Source organism: Haematobia irritans, chromosome 2, assembly GCF_050003625.1.
Source record: "Haematobia irritans isolate KBUSLIRL chromosome 2, ASM5000362v1, whole genome shotgun sequence".
NCBI lineage: Eukaryota > Metazoa > Arthropoda > Insecta > Diptera > Muscidae > Haematobia > Haematobia irritans.
Window position 1 is genome coordinate 172,329,812 of NC_134398.1, and position 22,922 is coordinate 172,352,733.

The 22,922-nt window shown below is 32.2% G+C and overlaps 1 protein-coding gene across 8 annotated transcripts in view; it reads right to left on the reverse strand.

The window, feature by feature from the left end:
- The window catches only part of Cda5 (Chitin deacetylase-like 5), a 393,370-nt gene that overhangs the window by 12,689 nt on the left and 357,759 nt on the right, over positions 1–22,922 (reverse strand). For 6 of the 8 annotated variants that reach the window (XM_075296825.1, XM_075296830.1, XM_075296827.1 and 3 more), the window contains exons 6-11: positions 20,031–20,077; positions 18,779–19,402; positions 12,838–16,242; positions 6,387–6,500; positions 2,472–2,665; positions 716–941 (exon numbers count right to left, since the gene is read on the reverse strand). In XM_075296825.1, the coding sequence (XP_075152940.1) occupies positions 716–941; positions 2,472–2,665; positions 6,387–6,500; positions 12,838–16,242; positions 18,779–19,402; positions 20,031–20,077 (4,610 nt within the window). The remainder of the gene's footprint in view (positions 1–715; positions 942–2,471; positions 2,666–6,386; positions 6,501–12,837; positions 16,243–18,778; positions 19,403–20,030; positions 20,078–22,922) is intronic. The other 2 variants (XM_075296832.1, XM_075296833.1) reach the window with 2 other exon arrangements.

The following is a 22,922-nucleotide window of genomic DNA, read 5'->3' on the forward strand; positions in this document are numbered from 1 at the left end:
TTTAAAATTAATTAAATTGTCTTTAAATTTGTTGTCTTTTTGCATCTTGACTACTAAGCAAGAAATCGTTCAAAAATAGGACATGTTTTTCAACACTTTATTTTAAAGTCGTTTTTTACTTGAAACATAGCATAATTTCTACTGGAAGTCGAGTCTGAATTTGGAAAATGAAGTTGTTAACTCGTTTTTAAAGGACTTTGATAGCATATGAAGAAAAAAAGCTGAAAAAACGAAAAATTAAAATTTGCTTCCTAGAAGCAAGTACACAAAACCCAAATTTAAAATAGAATTGTGTCTTAAAAGCATTTTTCCGCTTCTTTGGCTCGGAATTAATACCAAAATTGTTAGAGTAAAGTTTTCAGTGTAAGGTGGGAATTTCATAGCTATATCGCGAAAATGTGCTCATTTAAAATTCTGTACTCTTGGTATGTGATCAGCAAAAATATAATTCCATATATGTATAATTTTTCTTCTTTTGCAATAATGTTAAATTGGAGAATAATTCATTTTCTCACTATTTTTATTTAGGAGGGAATTTATATGGAATTTAATGTTTTTCTCTTAGTTACTTATTTCATATAAATGGTAATTTGAATGCAATTGACATTTAATTGTTCTAAACTACAAGTGCTCATACAGTTACTAACTACAGTGTTACAATGACTACATTTACTTGCATTACACTACAGATCGAAAGACTTTTCACAATACTTACGAGACAGTGTGAGAAGCCATTTCATGACCATCAGAATATAAATTCTGAACTTGGCTATAATCGGTCCATTCATGGGAAACATAAAATGTGGCAGTAATGGGACAACCATTGGGATTAACACGACCCTTTTCGAATAAATCAATGTACAATTGTTTATTCAAATCGTTAACAGAGTCGTCAAAGGTAATCAGGACAATTTGGGGGACACTTTCCACAGGTAGGTCACCTACAGGTTGCCAAGGATGTGTTGATTGCGTAGGATTGATCATGGGCAAATAGTGAATAAGGACACATGGGAGAGCACAATGACAATATGATGATAGAGGGCGAATATAGAGGATGGAATAAAGCACAGCAAAATACATTTTGTTTTTTTTGAAATTTGGTTTTGGAAGAGAAGAGGAGATGATGAAAGGATACCACATGAAAATAAAGTAAAAGATATACACATATAGATGATAAAATATATTTTTGTTTGGCAGAAAAAATATAAAAGCATATATGAAAATAATAAACGGAGATGTAGCCAAGATGTGTTGTGGGGAGGGAGGGCTTCACTCATTTATTTTACGATATTATTCAAATTAAAGTTTACTGTGATTTGGAAGCTTTTCACTTTTCACTTAATTCAAAATGGAAAATGTTTTATTTAAGTTTTCATTTGGTTTGAAAAACGATTTTTTTGACATATAAAAGATTTTATGTGAAAGAAAAATGATATATAAGCTAAGGAAAAAATCAAGTACACAAAAATATATCACCAAAATTTTTCCAATTAAAATTTTAATTGAATTTAAAAAATATTCAATTAAAAATTTAATTGGTTCAACAAAATTTTTTGATTGAAACAAAAATCAATCACAAACAATTTTTTAATTGGAACAATTAATGTTTTAATTAATTAAAATTTTAATTGAATTTAAAAAAAAAAAATTCAATTAAAAATTTAATTGGTTCAACAAAATTTTGTGATTGAAACAAAAATCAATCACAAACAATTTTTTAATTGGAACAATTAATGTTTTAATTGACTTTGGTGATTGATACTATCATGTCTGTGATTGAATCAATTAATAAATTGGATCAATTGATAAAATGGATCAAATATTTTTTTCTGTGTAATCACTAGTAGTAATTTAGGAGATAATTTCATTTCGGAAATAAAGTTAGTTTTGTACACAAACAGGTATATATTTTTCGAAAAAATTAACCTTGGCTACACCCCTATAAATAAATATAAAAAAAAAAACGTATATACAAAATATATAAAATGCTTAAAAAGTTCAAAAAACATATTGCACATATAGAACACATGTATGAAACGAAATTTTTGTTTTCTTCGAAAAAAAAACGTTCTATTACCATGATGATGTATTCTCTGGTCACCCATAAATAAAAATTTTATAAATATTTCCATACAATTGAAACTTACGATACAGTATGCGAAGCCATTTCATGACCATCTGCATACAAATCTTGGACCATGCCATAATCGGTCCATTCGTGTGATACATAAAATGTCCCTCGTATGGGACAACCATTTGGATTTTTACGAGTTTCATTATTGAAAAGTTCTTCGTAGATATCTATGTTCAATGTAGATACAGCATCGTCGAATGTGATCAAAACTATTTGAGGTACTTGATCAACTTTTAGATCTCCTGTATATGTGTATTTTTTGTATAATGATTTTTTTTATTTATATAAAATTTTGTGTAGGAAGTTGTGTAGTGTTTATTTCGAATTTTTAACTTACCGGGTATATCTCTACCGCCACAATAACAATCAGGCAATAGGCATACATCCTTGCGACATTTGGCAGCTGTCTTATCGGGTGTTGGTTGAGGATATAGGGGTTCTGGGCGTGATGGAGGATAACGATAAATATCTACGAATTCTTGGGCTTTGCTTACAATGGTTCCCGATGGTTTCAATGTGGGACGAGTGCGTCTGGAAATTAAAACAATACGATTATGGAATTAACTTTATTTGCTATAGTTTTAAAGGATATATTAGGTGTAGTAAAAAAACATTAAAATGTGAATAGCGTTTATGGTCCAGTGTATGAGCCTATTATGAACATTTGGTTTGTTTCGTCGAAAACGTTGATAAAATTGTGGACATTGTCGAGTACGACCATAATTGTTTCCACTTTCGAATATCTAAAAGTTGTTGGGACTATTTGATTGAGGCTGGGTTTGTATAGATAGATTCTCGATGTGTCATATGAGTCAACGCAATAAAACTTCATGGAACGAATCGACCCATTTCTCAAGTGGTTGGCGATAAAAATTGAGAATATCCAGCGATCGTGGTCGAACATTTTAAAATCTGAGATCCTACAGACCTATAAGGGGTGATATTATTCATTCTGAAGATTAGGAATAACTACAGGTACAAATGGGCTTGGCGGACACAATGTATAAATGTCGTCGGTTATTTTGAACATTTAACAATCAAGGATTATTTTAAAATTAAATTGAAAACAAGTAAGGAAAGTCTAAAGTCGGGAGTGGCCGACTATATTATACCCTGCACCACTTTGTAGATCTAAAATTTGTATCTATCTATTGTATCTATAGAAATTTTCTATAGATACAAAATTTTTGCAACATTTTTCTATAGAAATAAAATTTTGACAAAATTTTCTATAGAAATAAAATTTTTACAAAATTTTCTTAAAAATACCAATTTTGACAAAATTTTCTATAGCAATAAAATTTATACAAAATTTTCTTAGAAATACAAATTTTGACAAAATTTTCTAGAAATAAAATTTTAGCAAAATTTTCTAGAAATAAAATGTTGACAAAATTTTCTATAGAAATAAAATTTTGACAAAATTTTCTGTAAAATAAAATATTTGCTATAGAAATAAAATTTTGACACTTCTATAGAAATAAAATTTTGGCAAAATTTTCTATAGAAATAAAATTTTGACAAAATTGTGTATAGAAAAAAAAATTGACAAAATTTTCTATGGAAATAAAATTTTGACAAAACTTTCTATGGAAATAAAATTTTGACAAAACTTTCTATGGAAATCAAATTTTGCCAAAATTTTCAATAGAAATAAAATTGTAGCAAAATTTTCTATAGAAATAAAAATTTTATAAATGCTTCTATAGAAATAAAATTTTGACAAAATTTTCTTTAGAAATAAAATTTTGATAACATTTTCTATACAAATAAAATTTTGACAAAATTGACAAATTTTTCTATAGAAATAAAATTTTGACAAAATTTTCTATGGAAATAAAAGTTTGCTATCAAATTAACAAAAATTGTTATAGAAATAAAATTTTGACAAAATTTTCTATAGAAATAAAATTTTGACAAAATTTTCTATAGAAATTTTGGCAAAATTTTCTATAGAAATTAAATTTTGACAAAATTTTCTATAGAAATAGAATTTTGACAAAATTTTCTATAGAAACAAATTTTTGACAAAATTTTCTATAAAAATAAAATTTTGACAAAATTTTCTATAGAAATAAAATTTTGACAAATTTTTCTATAGAAATAAAATTTTGACAAAATTTTCTATAGAAATAAAATTTTGACAAAATTTTCTATTGAACTACAATTTTGACAAATTTTTCTATAGAAATAAAATTTTGACAAAATTTTCTATAGAAATAAAATTTTGACAAAATTTTCTCTAGAAATAAAATTTTGACAAAATTTTCTATAGAAATAAAATTTTGACAAAATTTTCTATAGAAATAAAATTTTGACAAAATTTTCTATAGAAATAAAATTTTGACAAAATTTTCTATAGAAATAAAATGTTGACAACATTTTCTATACAAATAAAATTTTGACAAAATTGACAAATTTTTCTATAGAAATAAAATTTTGACAACATTTTTCTATAGAAATAAAATTTTGACAAAATTTTCTATGGAAATAAAATTTTGACAAAATTTTCTATGGAAATAAAATGTTGACAAAATTTTCTATAGAAATAAAATTTTGACAAAATTTTCTATGGAAATAAAATGTTGACAAAATTTTCTATAGAAATAAAATTTTGACAAAATTTTCTAGAAATAAAATTTTAGCAAAATTTTCTATAGAAATAAAATTTTGACAAAATTTTCTATGGAAATCAAATTTGGACAAAATTTTCAATAGAAATAAAATTTTGACAAAATTTTCTATTGAACTACAATTTTGACAAATTTTTCTATAGAAATAAAATTTTGACAAAATTTTCTATAGAAATAAAATTTTGACAAAATTTTCTATAGAAATAAAATTTTGACAAAATTTTCTATAGAAATAAAATTTTGACAAAATTTTCTATAGAAATAAAATTTTGACAAAATTTTCTATAGAAATAAATTGTTGACAAAATTGTGTATAGAAAAAAAAAAAAAATTGACAAAATTTTCTATGGAAATAAAATTTTGACAAAACTTTCTATGGAAATCAAATTTGGACAAAATTTTCAATAGAAATAAAATTGTAGCAAAATTTTCTATAGAAATAAAAATTTAACAAATGTTTCTATAGAAATACAATTTTGACAACATTTTCTTTAGAAATGAAATTTTGACAACATTTTCTATACAAATAAAATTTTGACAAAATTGACAAATTTTTCTATAGAAATAAAATTTTGACAACATTTTCTATGGAAAAAATATTGTTATAGAAATAAAATTTTGACAAAATTTTCTGTAAAAATAAAATTTTGACAAAATTTTCTAGAAATAAAATTTTGGCAAAATTTTCTATAGAAATAAAATGTTGACAAAATTTTCTATAGAAATAAAGTTTTGACAAAATTTTCTATAGAAATAAAATTTTGACAAAATTTTCTATAGAAATAAAATTTTGACAAAATTTTCTATAGAAATAAAATTTTGACAAAATTTTCTATTGAATTACAATTTTGACAAAATTTTCTATAGAAATAAAATTTTGACCAAATTTTCTATAGAAATAAACTTTGACAAAATTTTCTATAGAAATAAAATTTTGACAACATTTTCTATAGAAATAAAATTTTGACAAAATTTTCTATAGAAATAAAATTTTGACAAAATTGGATATAGAAAAAAATTTGACAAAATTTTCTATAGAAATAAAATTTTGACAAAATTGACAAAATTTTCTATAAAAATAAAATATAGAAAAAAAATGACAAAATTTTCTATGGGAATAAAATTTTGAGAAAATTGTCTATATAAATAAAATTTTGACAAAGTTTTCTATTTTGAGATTGAGGTAGTGAAATAAGAATAAAAAATCCAATCAAACTCAATTTAAACTTATGTTTTATTCAAGTAAGGAGCGAAGCTTAACAGAGTACAGGAAAAGTGCTCGATTGGCATTAACATTACTCCACAATCAATTAAGTGTTGCACGTACTATTATGAATTCATTTGTGTTCCGTCATTCGGAATGGCAAATTGCAAGATTTTATTTTTTTCTATAACGAAAGAATCAAGATACTCCCGGACTTCTAATTTTAATTTGAATATCTCACCAAACGAATTGTATTGCCAAATTTTAAGTTTATATGTTTTAGGATTAAGAAAATATTGCCAACAAATAAACAAGATCGTCTGATAGCTATTAGTAGATATTATACTATTCATTAAAACAAATTTGAAAATTTTTCTACTTGAAAATATATTTAATAATAAACAGAAATACTTACGGTGGATGTGTTCCACGATTACTTGAAACAGGTGCCGATCCACTATCTCCTCCTTGATTATAACTGGATGACGATGATGAACTACCACGATTCCTGTTACTGTTCGAATTAATTCTGATTATTTTTTTTCGAATATCAAAGAATTGAATTGATGCAAAAACAAAAATGTTTGGCAATAGTAGGAGATGTTGATATATTTTGAGGAAACATTGTTTTTTTGTTGAGAAGTTTAGTGAAATTATTTTAGATGTTAGAAACAGCATAAGAAAAGAAAAAAAAGAAAATAGATTTTAGAAACAGGCAGCAATATTAGATTAATTGTTATTATGAAATAAAAAAAAAAAAACAATGAAATATAAACTTAATTGAAGTAAAATAAGGACACATAAGAAAACAAAATGACACTTTGACCTTAGAAATTATTATTAGATTAGAAATAATGTATGTACATATATTATACACATATACATATATACAATCATAGAAATTCAGTGCAATTATTATTGATAAATATTAAATTAAACCATCACCTTAGCAACACATAGTTAGATATACTAATTGGTAAGATTAATAGATTCGTCGTTAATTCTTTTTTTTTAATTTAAATGAATTTAATGACAAAAATTTTTTTTTGTTTACAGTGAGAACCAAAAGGTTTGTTTTAAACAATGCGTGTATCGTATCAAGTATTGTATCAAGATTATGAAGTGTAAAGTGTATATAGTTTTGTTTAATTGATAGAAAGGTATCCTCAAATCCTGCAAAAGAAAGTGAAATATTATTTTCAGAAAAGTATTCAAGATGAATGCGTTATATCCTCGTATTGTTATTTTGTAAGGCAACGAAGGCTTATTTTCCTAAGTTTTTCGGACGAAGGACGCGCGGGTTCTTTAATTGCATATCAGTTTTAGAATCTGTAGCATATTATAACAGACAATTTTATACGATATTTAAAAGTTGTTGTAAATGTTTAGTAGTTTGAATTCTCTTTTAAGAAATATATTTCACTCCCAATTTTTCTAATATATTTTCATTGTACGCTAATATATGTTTTTTAAATCAGTAAATAGCTTAGAGGAATAGTGGTAAAATTCTATACAATCTTAGTAGAATATTGAAGTGATGTTTATGATGATTCTGATTCATGGAGCTCTGGCTTTTCTACTAGATTAGAACAAACACCGATTTTATGACGAAATGTGATGAGATTATATTTGAAATGTCAATGATCAATTCGGCTAATATATTATGGAGTTTAATATACATATAGACAATATTACTTAAGACCATCTAACGTTATTTTGAATAATTGTCTTTAGATGAAATGCAAGGTAAATAAAAACAAATTGAAGTTCTAGAACTGCTGATATATCCCAGCAAAAAAAGCGTCGCCAAAAATGTAATGAAAATGTTCTTTTTGGATCCAAAAGTGGTGCAAAATTGACTCATAAGTAATGAATTTAATATGGGCTTGTCATAGGTCGGAAGTCCTCCATTTCAACAGCCGTTGCACTAAATTTGCATCACTTCTTTAGGTGTGATCCGAATTCAATGTTATGGATGTAAATTAAAAAAAAATCTGTGATATTTTGTCAAATAAATAATTTTTATAATTTTTAATGGATTTTAACGATTGTCGGAAACGTTTAACCTCAAATATTTTCGAAAACTCAAAATTTGTTCAGATTGGATTTAGTATTATTGTCGGCAAAATTTAAATGATTTTTACCATTTTACGAATTCTTATTTTTATTTATTTATTTTTATTAATTTCATACCAATACAATCTTACTCTGTTTTTAACCTATTTGAAACAAAAAAAAGTTAAAATTATCCATTAAAAGTATGAAAAAACCAAGTTATAAAAAATTGAATTAAAAGAACTTCCTGGGTAGTTAAAATAAAAAACATCATTTTAACCTATTTGAAACAAAAAAAGTTAAAATTACCCATTAAAATTATGAAAAAAAACACAAGATATAAAAAATTGAATTAAATGAACTTCCTGGGTAGTTAAAATAAAGAACATCATTAAAAGTTCATCTTCTGGAAGTGCTTTTAAAGTTGTGCCTTTGGAAGAACTTCCAATTTTTTTTTGCTGGGATATTAATCGTCTGATACTCATTCAAATAAGTTTCCTTTAATCCAAAGATTTTGATTTGAAGACTATGGTATTAACATAATTCCGCCCAATCGCTCTGCATCTCATGTCGCCTGCTCGCATTTGGCTGTATTGATACTAAATTAGGTTAGGTATAGTGGCAGCCCGATATTTCAGGCTTTATCTAGCAGAGTATGAACGGCGTTTTACATTGCAGTGAAACCGCTTAGAGAAGCTTTGAAACACTCAGATATGCCAATCACGGTTGCCACAGTTGGTAGAATTCTACCAATAATGGTAAATTTTTGTACTATTTGGTAGAATTTTAGATGTTTTGGTAGATTTTCCCAAATAGTCCTCTCTAACTAAGAGGTACTTCACAAATTTTCTATAGAAACAAAGCCTTGACAAAATTTTCTATAGAAATAAAATTTTGATAAAACTTTCTATAGAAATGAAATTTTGAACAAATTTTCCATAGAAAAAATTTTTGACAAAATTTTTTATAGAAAAAAATTTTGAAGAAAACTTTTATAGAAACAAAATTTTTACAACATTTTCTATAGAAATAAAATTTTGACAAAATTTTCTATAGATATGAAATTTCGACAAAATTTTCTATAGAGATGAAATTTTGATAAAATTTTCTATAGGAATGAAATTTCGACAAAATTTTCTATAGAAATGAAATTTTGACAAAATTTTCTATAGAAATGAAATTTTAACAAAATTTTCTATAGAAATAAAGTTTTGACAAAATTTTCTATATAAGGGCTGTTTTCTTTTAGCACTGGATACCCTAAGCCGTGAAGGACTAAAAGAAAACAGAGTGCTCGTGTATCCAGGACATCTCCAAAAATATGCAACACTGTCATCAGCAGTATAAAAACAATCACAGAAAAGAAGTGAAATCTTGCATTTTTATACCCTCCACCATAGGATGGGGGTATATTAACTTTGTCATTCCGTTTGTAACACATCGAAATATTGCTCTAAGACCCCATAAAGTATATATATTCTGGGTCGTGGTGAAATTCTGAGTCGATCTGAGCATGTCCGTCCGTCCGTCCATCTGTTGAAATCACGCTAACTTCCGAACGAAACAAGCTATCGACTTGAAACTTGGCACAAGTAGTTGTTATTGATGTAGGTCGGATGGTATTGCAAATGGGCCATATCGGTCCACTTTTACGTATAGCCCCCATATAAACGGACCCCCAAATTTGGCTTGCGATTGCTCTAAGAGAAGCAAATTTCATCTGATCCGGCTGAAATTTGGTATATGGTGTTAGTATATGGTATCTAACAACCATGCAGAAATTGGTCCATATCGGTCCATAATTACATATAGCCCCCATATAAACCGATCCCCCGATTTGGCTTGCGGAGCCTCTAAGAAAACCACATTTCATCCGATCCGGCTGAAATTTGGCACATGGTGTAAGTATATGGTCTCTAACAACCATGCAAAAATTGGTCCATATCGGTCCAAAATTATGTATAGCCTCCATATAAACCGATTCCCCGATTTGGCTTGCGGAGCCTCTAAGAGAAGCAAATTTCATCCGATCCGGCTAAAATTTGGTACATGGTGTTGGTATATGTTCTCTAATGACCATGCAGAAATTGGTCCACATCGGCCCATAATTATATATAGCCCCCATATAAACCGATCCCCAGATTTGACCTCCGGAGCCTCTTAGAGGAGCAAAAGTCATCCGATCCGATTGAAATTTGGTACGTGGTGTTAGTATATTGTCTCTAACAACCATGCCAAAATTGGTCCATATCGATCCATAATTATATATAGCCCCCACATAAGCCGATCCCCAGATTTGACCTCCGGAGCCTCTTAGAGGAGCAAAATTCATCCGATCCGGTTGAAATTTTGTACGTGGTGTTAGTATATGGTATCCAATAACCATGCAGGAATTGGTCCATATCGGTCCATAATTATATATAGCTCCATATAAATCGATCCCCAGATTTGGCTTGCGGAGCCTCTAAGAGAAGCAAATTTCATCCGATCCGATATTTGGTACGTGGTGTCAGCATATGATATCGATTCATAATCATGGTTGCCACTCGAGCCAAAAATAATTTACCAAAATTTTATTTCTATAGAAAATTTTGTTAACATTTTATTTCTATAGAAAATTTTTGTTAAAATTTTATTTCTATAGAAAATCTTGTCAAAATTTTATTTCTATAGAAAATTTTGTCAAAATTTTATTTCTATAGAAAATTTTGTCAAAATTTTATTTCCAAGGCTGTTTTCTTTCATGCTCAGACAGAAATCTTTACTATAAAGAAAATTTCAGATTCTCAACCGTGTGTGATTGCGATTTTATCACAATCCCGAGGAATCTGTGATTTCAATCGTTATATTTCTGAAAAACATACCACTCTTGTCGGTAAAGAGTAGTTTTCACTTATGTTATATACATTACTTTTTAAAAACAATTTTCCAACAGGTCTAAAGTTAGTTGTAGTGATAGTCCATTATTTCAGGCTCACATAGGCCATTGTGACCACACATGGTGAACTTCTCTCTTATCAATGAGTCCTGTCCGACTCTATGTTTAGCTCAATGACAAGGGAGCCTCTTTTTATAGCCGAGTTCAAACGGCGTTTCACATTGCGGTGAAACCACTTAGAGAACGATTGAAACATTCAGAAACGTCACCAGAATTACTGAGAGGGGATAACCCACCGCTTATAATGTGACCAATATATGGAATATGTTCGACACGACCACTGTCGACCGGATAAACTTATAGTCTGCAAGGCGCATAAGGTAGGTAATCCTCGCTTACAAAAAGGGAAATAACTTACGAATAATTCTTTGAAGTGAAATAAATTTTCATAATGGTGTCGAAAAATCTAGTATGTGATCAGAATCAGCTAAAAGAACGTCGTGTCTCACCATTGACCTTTCAAAAATAATTCGACATTATAATATTTAACGGCTTATGGTATCGTAATTAACTATTCTGTGAGAAAAGGGAGCCGATTAAAATGGATTCATGGGGTATTGGTGAAAAAAAAAAAAACTCGTGACATTCAAGACACTTTTCTTCATCAGCGATAGATGGTCGCTTTGGATTCAAAAAATTTATTTATGCGTTTATTTGGTCAAGGGGAAATTTATGCCCTTGAATGACCATCGACTGTGGATTTCGTCTTTTTAGAATTAAAGATGGGACCTGAGTAACGACTATACAGAAATATTTTGGTTACGTATTCGACATCATTGCATGATTAATTGGGAATAATAACGATTTATTAATAGATCTACTTCTACAGATGAAATATTATGAATTAAGATTGATACCATTTCGGAAACCCATATGGTATAATTTGCTTAGATTGTTGGAAGCCGAACTGTACTTTAATTAATTATTAACATCTATGGGATGTTTATACTATAAGAGTTAACATCCAAATTTGAGGATAACATTCTATGCAATTTTTTTTTCGGGTGAAAACAAAAATGTATTAAAATCGAAATAATATTTGGTTAAAATTCATTAAGTTAATATTATGCGTTTCATTGTAACAAACTACAGTGCAACAACCAAAATCAAGCTAATAAATGGTGCGATATAAATGGAAGATCCTTTCGGTTCTCACGTATTTGTATTTTAATTTTGAGTTTTTTTTTTAAACGCTGGTGCATTAAACAAAACTAATGAAACCAAGTAACAACGTATAAACTAGAGAAAAAAAACAACAAACATAATCAAATCTAAAATTTTACCACCACCTGAAAATGACAATTTTTAAAAATTATTTCAAATATTTTTGAACATTTTTAAAATTATTTTAAATTATATTTTTTTTAAACAAACTTTTTTTGAATTTTCCAAATTGGAGCGTACAATATGAAAACATTGTATTAGAAAAATAAGTAGCTAAAAATATATTTTCTATTGGGGATTGAATATCTTTTTCGTAGTTTGATTTGCAATATTTTTGGTTAAGAAAATTGCATTGGGTGAATTGCAGCTACTATATTTCTTTTTGCTTGGTATTTGATTTTTTTTAGTAAACTTGGCCAATACAAAGTGGAGGAGAGACAGTATTAAAGGAAATAGAATTTCAAATTAGGGTGCATTTAGATTTTTTTTGCTGATTAAACTATTTTAATTGCTGCTGATTGTTGCTGGAGAGTAAATACTTTTTTTTAGAAAGCCAGTGATTTTTGCTGAATTTTTTTTTACGGATTAAGAAACAGACAGATGCTCTGGGTGGAGAGACAATAGAATAGCAATTTTAAATCAAGGGCTTTGACTAGAGTATAGTCATTTAATTGTTTTTTGTTTTTCTTTTAATTTTTATAAACAATACCTCGAGGGAATTTCGTTGCATTTGGCATTGGAGGTTGCATCGGAACATTTAACCGTTGAACCCAATGAAAATTTGTTATTATGACCAGTTCTCTGGCCAGATGAACCGGGAGCCGCATTGTTATTAGCATTCAGCGAGGAGGGTATGGCAGTGGCAGCTGCAGCGATGGATGATTTCAGAGCGCTATTTACTCGAGATACACGAGCGGGTGGTAGGACAGCCGTTGCACTTGCCGTATTGGTGGATGTGGAAGAAGAAGAGGAAGAGTGATGTTGGCTGCCACTATTGGCGCCCGATCCTGAACCGATTGCTCCTGTTGCCTTAGCCTGCGTCGGCGTATAAGCTGGTGACTGGGATGACTGGTAATTTTTGGATTTGTTGTTCGTGGTGGGGTTGGATGTGATAGAGGTTGTTGTTGTGGTGCTAGCAGTTGTGGCGGTGGAAGTGGTAGTGGACGGGGATTGAACACTAAAGGTTGAGGATGGAAATTTGGGATAGTATTTAGGCGTTGTGGCTGTTATTGTGGTTTTTGTTGGTGTTCCTAATCTAAATTGGGCCGAGTGTGAGGACTGTGTCTGTGTGTAGTATGGGCTACTGGGTTCAGTGCTTGTGTAATGTGATTGTTGGTTTAGACTGCCGCTAGTGTATGCTACTGTTGTCGGTTTAATTGTGGTAATGGGTCTAGATGTGGTTGTCGTCTGTCTCTGTCCCGTCGTTGAGGCATAAAGATTTTTGATTTCTTCAACAGCTGCCTTAATCTCTGGCTCATGGAAATCTTCATTGACAAATTGGGGCGAACTACTTTCACTATTCTCCTCTTCACTGTCTCCCGACAGGAATAGTTTCAATTGTTCCAATACCGAAGAAGTTTTAATCGAATTCGTCTTTGAGGTTGAGGTAATGTATCCGGCATTTTGTAAACCATCGGCTAAATTATGTTCTCCGGCCTGTTGGCGATACTTATTGGAGAAATAATATTTCAAAGGCCTATCAGTTATTTCCACCACATGTTCTTCATTGGATTGGGAAATAGAAGATTTGGCAGGACTTTCAATGCTATTTCCTTGATTGTTATTCAAAGGTTCAGCGATTAAGGCCTCAGCCTTGGGGCGCTCATCTGAAGACTCATAAGATTTTGGAGTGTCTGCTTTTAGTGACTGGTATTTATCTCGTGATTTTACGTTACTGATCTGAGCTAATGCTTGAGGTTTCAAAGCAGCTATGCGGGCTCTTTGGATTTTTCGTCTTCCTGCAAAATTCGTGGTAACGGGTGAAGCTGTGGTTGTTCCATCCAGATCAGAGTTTGAAGGTCTAAACCGATTGCGTGGCGAATACGTAGTGGGAGTGTCATCAGTTTCTAATAAATTACTTGCCGTAGCCACGGTATAACGAGATCGACCCCTAGGTCTGGGTTTATCGCCATTGAATCGTAGAGAAGAAGTAGCTATCACAGTGGACATGGTTGCTGTAGATGTAGAACTCTCTGTACTGGTGGAGGGAGCCTCTGTTGTTGTAGTGGAGGTTGTGGTCATGACATGAGGTTTACTGTTACGCATATTAGAACCCGCAATATTTCCTATTACAGCATCACTGACACTGAAATTTCTTCCATTTGAACTCATGGTGGCAAATAGAGTTTCATTGAGGTTTCGGGGTGGTGAGGTTATCAAAAAATAACTTCTTAATGGCTTAGCTGTAGTTTGTAAAAATGGATGCACCGTTGAACTGGGCGTAGCAAATTTCGTCTTTGCTGTTGGTCTAACATTGGCATAGGCAGATTTTTCATCTTTTTGTAGTATTACCTCTAGACTTTTGTATGGTGAAACATAGCGAACATTTGTGGCGAGAGTGGTTTTCTGAAGGCTATCCTTAAATGTAGAAGCTCGAGCAGTATAGGTTTGTACAGTCCATGTGGATGAGGATGATGACGATGTAGGTGGTGTGTAGGTATTTGGAGGCGGAGTGGTTGTAGTAGTTGTCGTAGTGGTTGTTGTGGTCGTTGGTTTTTGGGTTGTAGTTGTGGTGGTGGTGGTTGTTGTCGTTGTAGTTGTTGGTTTGGGTGTAGTTGTTGTTGACGTCGATGTGGTACTAGTGGAACTGGATGTACTTCTTGGTAAATATTCATTAGCCAACGATAGCAGTTTACTCGATTCCGTTTGCCCTCTATAGCTGTAATCGTTAAAGGGATGTCTATACGGTGTGATGGTAGTTGTAGATGTTGACCCTTGTATAGTGGGCCTACCATTACGCCATGTCCTTAATGGAGGAGCATAGGTGGTGGGTTCAATATCCTCTTCGTCATATGGAGCTTCCAAAATTTTGTTTTCTCTAGGTTTGTAAGTGGTCCTGGGTGTAGTTTTCACAGTAGTTCTAGGTGTCGTGGTTGTAGTAGATGAAGTCGAGCTACTACTCGAGGTGGTGCTAGATCGATAGTTTGATACTTCTGTAGTTGAGGTTTGTTTCAAAGAGGATGAAGTTGCACCTTTTCTGTTCCCATTTTCTATTTCGGGATGTGGTGTTGTGAAATATTGTGTTACAGGTTTTCTTTCGAATAAAGGTTTATGGGATTCCTCGGGAAATTCTATATGCTGGGCCCGCAATGTGAAACCATTGGCGCCTGTTTGTAATTTATATTCGAATGGTTTGGGTTTTGGGGAATTCGTTAACATTCCAGGATATCTCAATGTTGTCGAAGTTGTACTTGAGCTAGCACCTTTTAAAACTTCTTCTGATTCTTTGACGTTTTCCAATTTATCGTTGGGTTTTGGCTTGAAACTTTGTGGTGATAAATCGGATATTACAAAACTTTTAATATGTTTCTTTGTGGCACCATTTTTATTATTCTCATCTACGAATTCATTACTTTTCAGACCACCTCCATAGATTTCATAACTTTTCGCTCGAAATTCATTATTGTTAGATGTTTTGTCGGTTTGTGACCGTACTATATTATCATTTGAACGTGCAGCTTGATATTCGTTGTGTTCTGCAGCGTATGTGTTAGGCGGTTCTTTACTTTTTACATGAACATTTTGGCTTTCACCGTAAACAGTTTCTATATCGTGAAGATTGTTTTGTGGAAGTTTATTTGCCAGACGAATGTCATAAGAAGTCTCTGGGACTATGGGTAAGGGAGAGGATATGGGATATGTTGTGGGACTAAAGGTAGATGATGTAGTACGGGTTGTAGTGGTGGTGGTGGTTGAGGTTGTAGAGGAAGACGAAGACGAACTGGATAATGGAATTTCTGAATTTGAGGGCCTAACATGTTTAGTCTCTGATCTATGATTATGTTTCTGGGATAATTGTGACTTTTGTTGTTCTTGTTCTGGTTGTTGCTTTTGTTGTTGTTGTGGTAGTTCATGTTGTTGAAGCTGTAATTTTTTATTGACATGCGTTTTGGATCTGTTGGAGAAATCCACATTATCCGTTAATAGAGTTAGTATAAATCGTTCAGTCTTATTAGCCTTAATAGGTACAATAGTCTCAGGTTCTTGTTGATATGATCGTGGTGGAGGTGGTGGTTGTGGTTCATGTTCATGGTAATGTGAAGTTCTTGGTGTCAATGATTCTGTATCAATCAATATCAAATTAGGTCTACTATGTTCTTGTGATTGTTGTTGATGGTAGTCAGTGGTCTGTGCATATTGATTAATATTTTCATTGCTATTATTATTGACATTCCTAAAATGAGCGAATGTTGGTGTTTTTAATTTGCCAATATTGATAATGATTTGCTCATTTTCAAATTTTGCCTGACCACCATAATGTTGAAAATTATTTTTTCTACTACTATAGATATTAGCATGATCATCTACAGATTGTTGACCTATAAATTGGTGGTTGAGTTGGGGTAGGTGTCGCTGGTGGTCGATAGGGCGCTCATGATGGTGAAAGTCAGTTTTACTATTATATATGGCATTACCACGAGATGAACTACTACTATTAGCCAACAACATGAAAATGTGGGGAAAACAGTTTTGCCCACAGTTGGGGGATATTAAGAAATAATCGATACAGGGGAAATGGGTTACATTGAGAGAGAAAGAGAGCGATAGAAAGAGCCAGTTATACAGAGAGTGGATAACAAAGACCGGACAAATAGAGTTTGGGCATGGTGAAGTTTGGATTGTGGTGGTGGTGATTTTTTGGGTTCGGTGACATATTGTTGAAATTGTTATTTTATAATTAGAGGGAATTTAATTTTTTTTTTTATTTCATTAAACATTTTTTTAATAATGGAGAAAGAAATACAAAATATATTTTATTTAATTATTTCGTTTTCTTATTTTTATATACTAAAAAAAATCGTATATAGGTAAAATGCCTCCTAATATCCTAGAGAGAGGTTCTCACTGATTTGCTAAACATATTTTATTTTTATAAAAGACATGCTGTAAGGAATTTTGGATTTATTTTTATAATTAATCATGCTCATGCCATACACATACAATTCGTGCATTTAGTTAATGCCTATTTAGACATGGACATTTCGAAGTATGATTTTTTTTAGAGATATGGTTTGGTATGTTGAGGATATCGAGGACTTTTGGTTGATAGTTGAACCATTTGAATTGTTATTAAATAATGTTGAAATAAAAAAACAGGTTTCAGTGAGTGAAAATTTAAAATGAATTTAATTTTGTTTTATTAATTAATTTAATTAAGTTTAGTTTAAAATGGAAGTAATTTAATTTATTTAGTTCAATTTTATTTAGTTTTGTTTAATTTATGTTAAATAAATAAATGGAAGGACTTAAAACACTAACTTGTTAAATTAGCTAATCAGTTCTATTGAAAGGAAAGGCTTAAGACACAAACTTTTTGGTGCTAGAGTCTTGTTAAAAGGAATGACTTAAGACACGAACTTGCTAATGAACGAAATGACTTAGGACACAAACTTGTTAATCTGCAAAGATACGACGAAAAAACTTAAGGCACAAACTTTTTATATTTTGTCAATCTGTAATAGAAGGACTTAAGACACAAACTTGATAAACTATTATATTGCATGGAAAGACTTAAGACACGAACTCGATAAAATTGCTCATCTGTTCTATTAAAATGAAAGACTTAAGAAACAAATTTGTTAACCTTGTTACAGGTTCTGTTAAAATGAAAGACTTAAGACACTCATTTTTTTAACTTGCTTGCAAAAACTTGCTTAAAGCCTTAATTTATTCGTATGAAAGCAAGGGGTTAGTTACAATTATTGTAGACCTTACTAAAGTCCTTAAAAATATCCTCAACAGGCCAAATCCTCGTTTGTCGTTGAAACACATACATTTTTATCATGCAAACATACAACTATAATGATTCTTTTATGGGTTTAGTGTGACAATTAGGACATAGAGACGTTGTCATATACAAAAACTATTTTTTTTTGAATCTCCATATGGTTTCGAATTCACAATTTTTTGATACACCCAAAGAAAAGTAATCAATACCGATTGGTACTGGAAGTGTTTATGAAATTGTAACACTTTCAATGCCACCAGGTATTGATGATTTTTCAATAAGTGTCAAAAATTGCATTTTCATCCTCGTGTGAGTGTAGTTGTATTTGTGTATGTGTTCGTGGAAATTGTTATTAAATGCAATATAAACAACTACTAAGGAATGGAAGTGGGGACAGATAGCCATATAGAAAAGGATTAAGGAAAGAGTAAAACAGAGAAGAAGGATCTGTGATATGCATCATGGTTATGGAGAGGAGTTACAATATTGGATTAGATTTCCTTTATATGTAAGAGTATGTAGCGAGTGTGTTGGCGTGTCTCTGTGTGTTTCAAACATTATAAAAAGCCAATTCATCTGTGATTGTGTTATGAATTTTGTGGAATAGTAAGGATAATGATAGCCTACTAAAATTCTAAATGGATGCGGGAGATAGCGATTCGAATTCATTTTCGATTTTCGCTAAAGATATCATGGGTAATACCTTGATTTAGTTGTGGTTGACGTTGTGGTCGATGATGATGTATGTGGACTTGTTGTCTTAGGCCTTGATGTTGTCGCAGTCGATATAGTCGTAGGAATAGTAGTGGCGATTGTGGTGCTTGGTGTCGTCCGGACCGTTGTTGCCATGGTTGTCGTTGTAGTTGTTGGCGTAGGCATTGTAGTACTTGTTATGAGACTGCGCACTGTGGTACTGGGTGCTGTACTTCTTGTACTGGGCATTGTAACCTCAGGCCTTGGATTATGGATGGTTTTTTGGTGCACATGCTCAGGTTCATGGATTTGTGGTAAATTCGAATTAATGTCATTACTCTTGTAATTGTCATTATTTATTTTCACCAAGGGAGCATAGGATGGATTGGTTTGTGGCACCGCTGGAGGAGGTGACGCCACCTTTTCGTTGTAATAATAGTCGGGACCATCGACATATTCAGTTTCATAGACATATTCATCATCATTGCTAGGAGCTTCTATTTGTGGTGGCCTAGGTGTGGTCAAGGTACTGTAATAATTACGCTCATCATTGATTAACACTGTGCGCTCCGTAGTTGGGGATCCATTGGCCCCACGATCACTGCCTAGAGTCTTAATCGCCACTTGTTCGTTCCTTTAAAATGATAATGATGTGAAGTGATGGTTGTGGTGGTTGGTGTTTGTTTTTTTGAGGGAGATATTCAAACGTAGATGATAGATTGCAATGTTGGTGTTTTGATTGATAGGTCGATTGGAGTATAGTGATTGGTGGATGGGAAGTGATTGAAGAAAAATATAAAATTTTGATGTTTGTTTTTGGTTTTGTATATAAAGTTTTGGTATTCAGGTGTTTACTATGTTTTGTTGTTATGAGTTATGTGTTGTTGTTGTTATAATGGAGATTTTTTAAAGGGTCCTATAATCTAGCTTGATTCTGTTTTTAAGGATTATATTCATATATGCAGAACGGGACACATTTATAGGCATGCCTTTTTTTAGGCCGATATGGCTTTTTTTATTGCATATGAAGCCTATACACTATAGCATGACATTAATGGTAACCCATTTTAGAGAAAATATATAGGGTACTTTTTTTTTTGGTCGGGCGCTTTGGTTAGATATATGAGGTTAGCATGATCTTGTTGCAGTTGACATTCGGTATTCGAGTATTAATAACTTTAAGTTAGGTGTTGTATTTATGGCGTGTTTGTTTTAATGGCTTCAAAGAAATGACAAATAGAAAATTTTTACGAAGCACTTACCTCGATGGTGGTCTGGTGGGTTGATCGTAGGCATTATCTTGTTCGATCTGAAAAATGATGAATATTTATTTATTTGTTAATTTCATTTATTCTCTTTCATTACCCGAGTAAAAATTGAGAGATCTAATTTGATACGATAAGATATGAATAGATTCGAAAAATGGTAAGATCTGATTATATCTAATTACTATGGAATTTGATCTGAACAGATCTCAATATTGGCCTAGATCGAATTATTTATCTCTCTATATATAGTTGGGTTTGCTGTTAGATCTTGTCATGTATGAAATTATATATAATCATTTCAAATTCTACCTGGATATATCTGCTTCGATCTGATGGGGACAACTTTGAGATGTAATCACAGGCAATTACTATTTTACTTTTGTATTTTTATTTTTTAGCAAATACATATATTTGATAAATAATGTGTTATAGATAACAAGTTTATTGATTTTGATGCGTTCCCTCACATTTTCCCACAGCCGTGGTATGAGGTACTCCTAAGGATGTGATGTGGCCCAAACACCGAGACTGTGGTCCATCAGGTAGGTCATAGTACGATTCTGCACGGGAAAATCTGGGAGATTAACATAATTTGTTAAATGTGTCTGGGCCGATTAGCGTTAATATATTTGCACATAGACCAATGGTTACGAATAACATACTGTGTTAGTATTCAAGAGGACCTTTTGTGGTTTCTCCTAATAATATCATCTCGGGGCCGGTATAAAACGAAACTTGGCTTAGATAAAAATAATGTCCACTTGGGTGAGGTTAAAAGAACGATTTGTGTAATCTTTCTCTCTGGTAATGAGTGTTACGCCCGATTCTATATTTAGATCAAAGCCAGGGAGCCATCGTGGTGGAACGGTTAGCATGCCCGCCTTGTATACACAAGGTGGTGGCTTCGATTCCTGCTTCGACCGAACACCAAAAAGTTTTTCAGCGGTGGATTATCCCACCTCTGTAATGCTGGTTACATTTCTGAGTGTTTCAAAGCTTCTCTAAATGGTTTCACTGAAATGTGGAATGCCGTTCGGAGGAGGTCCCTTGTCATTGACCTTAACATCGGGCAGCACTCAGTGATAAAAGAGAAGTTCACCACTGTGGTATCACAATGGACTAAATAGTCTAAGTGAGACTTATACATCGGTCTGCCACCTAACCGAACCTAACCTAGGTCAAAACCAAGGATCTTTTTTGCACTGATATGTTGGTGATATTTTTTCTGTGCACTACATGTTTTTAAATAAAACAAGTATATACGGCCATAAGTTCGGCCCATATGGATTGCGTAGAAACTTCTACGAAAGACTGTCATCGACAATCGAATTACTTGGGTTGTGGTGTCTTAAAACTTCTTAACATCGTTTTCTAAATTGTGAGTTATTCCATACGTGGTATATATTAGACAATACGTAGAGAGCCAGAATTGAAATATGGGGGTCGCTTATATGGGGGCTATATACAATTATGAACTTGATATGGACCAATTTTTGTGTGATTGGGGATCGATTTATCTGAGGGCTATATATAACTATAGACCGATATGGCCCTAGTTAGGCATGGTTGTTAACGGCCATATACTAGCACAATGTACCAAATTTCAACTGGCTCGTATGAAATTTGCTCCTCCAAGAGGCTCCAAAACCAAATCTCGGTATCGGTTTATATGGAGGCTATATATGATTATGGACTGATATGGACCACTTTTGGCATAGTTGTTAAATATCATATACTACCACCACGTACCAAATTTCAACCAGATCGGATGAATTTTGCTTCTCCAAAAGGCACCGGAGGTCAAATCTGGGGATCGGTTTTTATGGGGGCTATATATAATTATGGACTGATATGAACCAATTCCTGAATTGTTGTTGGATACCATATACTAACTTCAGGTACCAAATTTCAATCGAATCGGATGAATTTTGCTCTTCCAAAAGGCACCGGAGGTCAAATCTTGGAATCGGTTTATATGGGGGCTATATATAATTATGGACCGATTTCGACCAATTTTTGCATGGGTGTTTGAGGCCATATATTAACACCACGTACCAAATTTCAACTGAATCAGATGAATTTTGGTCTTCCAAGAGGCTCCGGAGGTCAAATCTGGTGATCGTTTTATATGGGGGCTATATATAATTATGGACCGATGCGGACCAATTTTTGCATGGTCATTAGAGACCATATGTTACCACCATGTATCAAATTTCAGCCGGATCGGATGACATTTGCTTCTCTTGGAGGCTCCGCAAACCAAATCAGGGGATCGGTTTATATGGGGGCTATATATAATTATGGACCGATGTGGACCAATTTTTGCATGGTTGTTAGAGACCATATACTAACACCATGTACCAAATTTCAGCCGGATCGGATGAAATTTGCTTCTCTTAGAGGATTCGCAAGCCAAATTTGGGGGTCCGTTTATATGGGGGCTATACGTAAAAGTGGACCGATAGGGACCAATTTTTGCATGGTTGTTAGAGACCATATACTAACACCATGTACCAAATTTCAGCCGGATCGGATGAAATTTGCTTCTCTTAGAGGATTCGCAAGCCAAATTTGGGGGTCCGTTTATATGGGGGCTATACGTAAAAGTGGGCCGATAAGGACCAATTTTTGCATGGTTGTTAGAGAACATATACTAACACCATGTACCAAATTTCAGCCGGATCGGATGAAATTTGCTTCTCTTAGAGGATTCGCAAGCCATATTTGGGGGTCCGTTTATATGGGGGCTATACGTAAAAGTGGGCCGATATGGCCCATTTGCAATACCATCCGACCAACATCAATAACAACTACTTGTGCAAAGTTTCAAGTCGATAACTTGTTTCGTTCGGAAGTTAGCGTGATTTCAAAAGACAAACGGACATG